At 31.5% G+C, this 6,256-nt stretch overlaps 1 protein-coding gene and 1 non-coding gene across 2 annotated transcripts; one reads left to right on the top strand and one right to left on the bottom strand.

The window, feature by feature from the left end:
- Positions 1–839: 839 nt before the first annotated feature.
- Positions 840–4,584, top strand: LOC127107889 (photosystem I subunit O). Its single transcript, XM_051045233.1, has 4 exons — positions 840–1,273; positions 1,362–1,440; positions 1,566–1,745; positions 4,332–4,584. Exons 1-4 carry the CDS (start codon positions 1,213–1,215, stop codon positions 4,426–4,428), a joined length of 417 nt encoding a protein of 138 aa, XP_050901190.1. The 5' UTR covers positions 840–1,212; the 3' UTR covers positions 4,429–4,584.
- TRNAQ-CUG (transfer RNA glutamine (anticodon CUG)) lies at positions 4,142–4,213 on the bottom strand. The gene has a single exon. It is a non-coding gene; the product is annotated as a tRNA-Gln (tRNA).
- Positions 4,585–6,256: the final 1,672 nt, after the last annotated feature.

Here is a 6,256-nt window from a genome sequence, read left to right as displayed (position 1 = left end):
TATGGTACATTTTGACGAACAACCCCATTTCTTCATCATTAGAATTCTCGCCATTACTTGTTTCACAATCACTTTGCTCATTGGTTGAGGATTTTAAACTTAAAGCCTTTAGAGAAATAAACTTCTTTTTTACCTCTTTGTCCTTGTCTTTCTCCTTCTTTATCTTCTTCTCGTTCTTTTTCTTATGTTTTTCCAAGCAAGTGAGTTCTTGCTCATGTTCTTGTAGCTTGGAAAATAAAGTTGTGAGGTCAAGTTTTCTAAGATCATTCGCTTCTTTGATTGCAGTGACCTTAGGTTGTCATTCCCTATTAAGACACCTCAAAACTTTATTAGTAGCAATATCATTGGAAATATGCTTACCTAGAACATTCAAACGATTTATAAGATGTGTGAACCTCTTTTGCATGTCAGCAATGGTTTCACCATGCTTCATGCGAAATAGTTCGAACTCTTCAGTTAAGGTATTGATCCTTGCTTGTTTGACTTCATTAGTTCCCTCATGGGTAACTTCTAATACATCCCACATAGCTTTGACATTTTCATAATAGAAAACACGATAATATTCATCAACACCAAGTGCGGGTATGAGAATATTTTGTGCCCAATCAAAAACTTTGTTCACCCAGACGGACGAACATGTGTACAATCACTCAGAGATTTTGCATTGAAGATAGGCACCACGAATACCTTAACCGTTTGAATATATTCAACTGACAGTTGTAACTATCGCTCATATATAAGTGTGATTTCATGTCACATTAAAATACGATTTAATATACTCTTAGAAATTGACACTGCTTTGATTTCACCGAAAAGTTTGAATGCTAACATTGTAGATACACAATGTCCTAACAACTCCAACTGCCGCACTTTTAGTGTAAACTTCACCATCACATTTTTTTTTGAAAAGAAATAAAAGAATTTTGATTCCTCCTACTAATATTTTTGTAATCCTTGCTCGATGAAGTAGCCAACCAAGGGATCAATGATGACCCCACTTTATCCCAAACTCTCCAATGTGGCACGATGTGATTGAGTAACCAGCACATCCACGAAAACGCAATCCAAACCTAATCTATTCACAAGTATTCATTTTTTCGTAGAAGCCAATAATAATAATAATTGGAACACAAAAACTACCATCACCACTAAGATTCCTCACATTTCTATTCAGACCTCTTAGCATTGCCAACACCGAAATCACATACTAGAATGGCAACAACAACCTTTGCAACCGTCGTAGGAATGGGTGGTGCATCACGTCTCACCTCAGGTATATCTGTCATTAGTTAAAACATAATTAAGCATGTACCATTTTTTTATATATGTTTGTATTTATTTTAATTGTGATTTTCTTCCAGGATTTGGGAAACCACAAGTAACTGCTAGGAATCCTTTGAGGCAAGCTATGGCGGTAGGAAATGGTGGAAGAGTGACATGGTAATTTTTATTATAAGATTGATTTGTAAGGTTTTTAAACTGAATTATTTGATCTCTATGAATATTTATTTTGATGATGAAAAAAAATGAATTATGATATTTTTTTTGTGATTTATGATGTGAAGCTTCCAGAGGGATTGGCTACGGAGGGATTTCAATGTGATTGGGTTTGGGTTGATAGGTTGGTTGGCACCGTCTAGCATCCCGGCTATTGACGGTAAAAGTCTGACTGGACTTTTCTTTGATAGCATTGGAACTGAACTTGCTCACTTCCCTACACCTCCAGCCCTTACTTCACAGTTTTGGTTAGTCATTTCTTTCACATATTTTTGTATTTAATTCACTTGATTCTCTGCTATACGCAATCATAGTCTTAAATGAAAGTGAAATCATAGATGAGAAGTGAAGTAATGAACCGGAAGGAATTAGTTGGAGATCTTCTAAGGTTGTCCTTAGGCATCCGGGACAGTTTTTACATCCCATCCAAATCTGAATTTCAAAATAATCTTCGATTCTCCATTTTATAATCGAGAAAAACTCAAACTTTAATCTAAATTTCAATCAAAATGGATTTTTTATTTTAATCTAAGGGCCCGTTTGTTTTGGCTTTTTTTAAAAATGATTTTTATAGTGTTATATATTTTAGCATAAAAAAAATTTACAAAGAAACTTTTCATAAAAGTTTCAAATGAAAATTTTGTTTGAATAATTATTCTTAAAATGTTATTTTAGGTATTTTATCATTTTATCGAAACTTTTTTTGGATATTAAAATTTCAAAAAATCACTTAATTTTGAAACTATTTCAAATAACTTTTTTTAAAAATCATTTTTGAGATACAATTTTTTTTTTAATTGTGATTTTGACTATGTTTTATCTTCAATAATGTATATTTATGTTATACAATAAACAATTCAATCTTTTAATTTATAAAAAATAAATTTAGAAAAACTTGTAATATTTTGAACAACATTTTTATAAAATCCATTTTCAGAAATACAAAGAAAAAATCTATTTTTTTAAAGCTAAAACAAATTGGCCCTAAATTCAATTAAAATGGATTTTCTTCATAAATTCGGGATGGGACGGGATGAGAGTATAATTATATTGTCATGCGTACTTGTCATTAAATCCTTAAATCCATTCAAATTGATTAGCTCATATGAGTCATTTAGAAAAATACTGATAAATATAAAGCTTAAACCTTATAATAAGAGCCCAAATTTTAAAAGGTTATTTCAGTCTGATCTTAAATAGCTAGTTATCCATTCAGGTTAGTAACATGTAGCTAGCTCGTTTGATTTGCAAACTAAAACTTATATTATTATTTATGGCTGTTTCACATTTCTTAAAATTATTATTTTTAAAATAATTATGTTTTTCAACAAAACTTCTTGAATAATTATATTTTTCTATTAATTTTTAAGTATTTATTTTTTAAATAAAAAAGATTTATAACACAAAATACATATTTAATGACGACTACATTAAATAAATAAAAAACATAGTCAATTGAATTAAGGGGTTATTTGGCGCATTTGTACAAGAAATAGGAAGGGTCGCCAATTAAATCGGTGACTACGTGTTGAATATTTTTTTTATTTTAATCTAATTAATTAATAAATAAGTTTAATAAAACCTAATAAAATTAAAATTTAAATCGAATTATACGATAGTATTTTTTACACTAACAACTTATATATGCTAATGACTCTGCATCCTCTAGGTTGATGTATTGTACTAACATTAGATGAGAGGTACATGTTATTGAGGGTAAAACATTTAATGAAAAAATCAACTTAGCAAATTTAATATACTAGGAACATTTAGAAAAATCATCAGTGTCTTCGCTCAGTCGACTAGGTCACTCACTAATAACTCTATCCATCCAAACAACACAATTCAACTAATAACTCGTCAATAGACACGAGACTACATAAAATTACAACAATTTATTAGATAATATGATGATAGGATGTTCATCGCATATTGAAATGGTTAAGTTGATTTTTTCATTGATTGTTTTATCCTTGATAAAGACACTCAATAACATGTAGATGTTCTTTAATATTCTGGTACATTCACCGATTGGAATATATATTTATATGTTAAATATATATACATTAATATTATCAAAATAATATTTAATTATTTTATGTTAGAATTTAAATTTTAATAGAAAAAGTTAATAAAGAGTTAGCTTCACAATGATAAAAAAAAAGATGAGTTCAACTCTATAAGTTCATATATGCCAGCTTTATAAGTCCGTCATTAGCCTAATAAAAAAGAATCACATCATAGTTCATTTCGTCTTTTTTATAGATTTTTAAGTTTAGTTTGTTAATAAATATTAAAAGGTAATATGTCATTGGATTTTTAGGGTTTGACATGAAAAAATACCGCCTTTTACAGAATTGAAGGCATAAACTATTTAACTTTATATTTTAAGAATAATACTTTTTATATTACAATTTTTTATCAAAATTAAAATTATTTTCTGAAAGTAAAATTAATGTTTAAAGCAGTTTGTATTTATATTTTTTATGAAAAAGAATGTCCTCATTACTAAACTTATTTAATTTAGATTTTTAGTTTGGCTCAAATGAACGCTTAATTTAATTTTAAATAATTGAATAGCAAGCAAGATCTTTAATGATAAGGATAAAAAAATTAAAAAAAATTAAAACATTTTACAAATTTTAGGTCCCACCGAGAATTGAACTCGGGTTACTAGATTCAGAGTCTAATGTCCTAACCGCTAGACCATGGGACCATTTGATGATATAGAGTTACGACGTGTTTTATATAAATATACCGTAATATTATATTTTGTATTTGAATTTGAATATATTTTTCGTTCTAAGACATAATAAAGCAAACATGTTGAACAGGTTATGGTTGATCTGTTGGCACTTGGGGCTGTTCATCTCCCTCACTTTCGGTCAAATTGGTTTCAAGGGAAGGACTGAGGAGTACTTTGATTCATAATAACTTACGGTCTGTTATTAATTGCTTTTCCTTTTATATTATTTTCTGCCTTGTAATCTACCATCTGTAACTCTGGTACCTTTTCCATTGCACTAGAAAAAATCGGTGTAATATCGCTTTCATAATGAATCAATGTATATTAGTATTATGGTTGTATCTTGTGTGTATTAGTTGCTTATCAACGTCCCAATTTTAGTTTTGCAATTTTCCTAAAGGATAATCATGATTATTAAGCCGGAATAACTTTTTTTAATGAAATCTTATCTATTTAATATTTTACAAAACAAATAACATTTCGTAATTTATAAAAGGTTGTTGTTAATCGGAACGAGAATTATGTTGGATATATAAGATTATTATTTTACCGTCTAAATTATTTTATGAGTTTAAAAAGTAGTAGAATGAAGTATGAAAAGTATATGTATATCTCAGGTCTTACGCAGGTAGAAGTAGTTATACCCCTGTATATGACCGTTGTTCTTAAGTTTTGTTGTGAAGTGTTGAACGTGAAACCTTCTAGAATCTGTGTCGACCTAATGTTGTCAAGCTGTTTGTGGCCGAGATTTGGCCTATTCGACTGGCAGGAATAGGGAGCAAACACTTTCTCATTGCTCCTTGGAATTCAGTCATTTTGTGAATTTACTTTGTAGAGATCTTGTAGATATTTTTTATGGCAACCCTTTGGAGGTTCATCACCTTGTCCGCGATCCAAAAATGTCGAGTGACAGTCACAAGTCTGGTATGGACTATGTAGATGGAGATATTGATCTTGAGGTTATGGAAGTCACTGCTTATGTTATCTCCTAGGCTAAAGCTTATTCGAATTTGGGTGATGTTTTGGCAGCCCAGAAAGAGTGTCAGATCAATTGCTTTATTAGCTCCCTTGGGGTGATGAGCGAAGGGGTTTCTACGAACAAAAAGGCTAGGGTTTATTCTGAATTTTATAACCCTTCTATAAATCCTAATAACATTAGTATGAGTATAAGGGGCAGAGGGTTCCGCTTCAGTGAACCTTTTTTTCCACATTTTCGTGGTTTCCTGCACACGAAATGGGTCGTTGTCAAGGGTTGATATCTTTGCTCTAGGAAAATAAAATCTTCAATGTTTATAATGACCGCTAGAAATATTTCAAGGATCACTATTACCTGGTGACTCCCTTTATCCCGACCGCCCATTCCGAGTTTTGTCAGGTTCCCGTTCGCAACTCTCTTCACCTGCTACTAGTTTCGTGCATACTATATGCACGAATAATATTCAGAGGTGCTGGTCCCCGGATCATTTTCATCATGACTTAAATGCCTACTTCATCTCTTATGACTCTCTCTTGTCCTCTGAATGGTCGATGAAAGCCAATTTATTGCCTTACTTGGACCAACTGAATGTTGAAGAATGGTCTGACACTTCTCCTCTGACTCAAGGGGAGTGATTTATTAATACCTGGTGGTGGTAGATGCGGCCTCTTCCCGAGATAGGAAGAAACTTTTTGGTTAGAATATTCGCATGTTTTAAAATGGTGTCAAGATTTAAGTTTTCTGAACGCTTAGCTAAGATGTCTTAAATTGTTTTTTCATAAAACATGTGGGTTGTCACGATGGTTCTCTCTAAGAAGAAAAAGGATCAAGGCAATATGGAACCCAAACCTTCCTTCTTTGGTTCGGGTAGAGTGGTTGTTCAGCTACTAGTTAGTGTGGTGGTGATCATTTTCGTTGTTCGGCCACAACTTGAGGAAGTTGGACAGTCCCAACCAGTGTTCTCTCACCCGTCTTCAAAAATGCGGAGCAAGAAAAATAATGATCATACGAATTCTTTGACCTAGAATGAAAAGAAG

The sequence above is a fragment of the Lathyrus oleraceus genome, chromosome 7 (assembly GCF_024323335.1).
Source record: "Lathyrus oleraceus cultivar Zhongwan6 chromosome 7, CAAS_Psat_ZW6_1.0, whole genome shotgun sequence".
Lineage (NCBI taxonomy): Eukaryota > Viridiplantae > Streptophyta > Magnoliopsida > Fabales > Fabaceae > Lathyrus > Lathyrus oleraceus.
The sequence above is the reverse complement of the archived record's forward strand: the minus strand, read 5'-3'. Positions and strand labels throughout refer to the sequence as shown.

Bases quoted from the DNA above. Each gene is read 5' to 3' on its own strand.
- LOC127107889 (XM_051045233.1), top strand. From the start codon at position 1,213: ATGGCAACAACAACCTTTGCAACCGTCGTAGGAATGGGTGGTGCATCA. The intron at 1,274-1,361 runs GTATATCTGTCA...ATTTTCTTCCAG, and splicing joins TGCATCACGTCTCACCTCAG to GATTTGGGAAACCACAAGTA. The intron at 1,746-4,331 runs GTTAGTCATTTC...CATGTTGAACAG, and splicing joins GCCCTTACTTCACAGTTTTG to GTTATGGTTGATCTGTTGGC.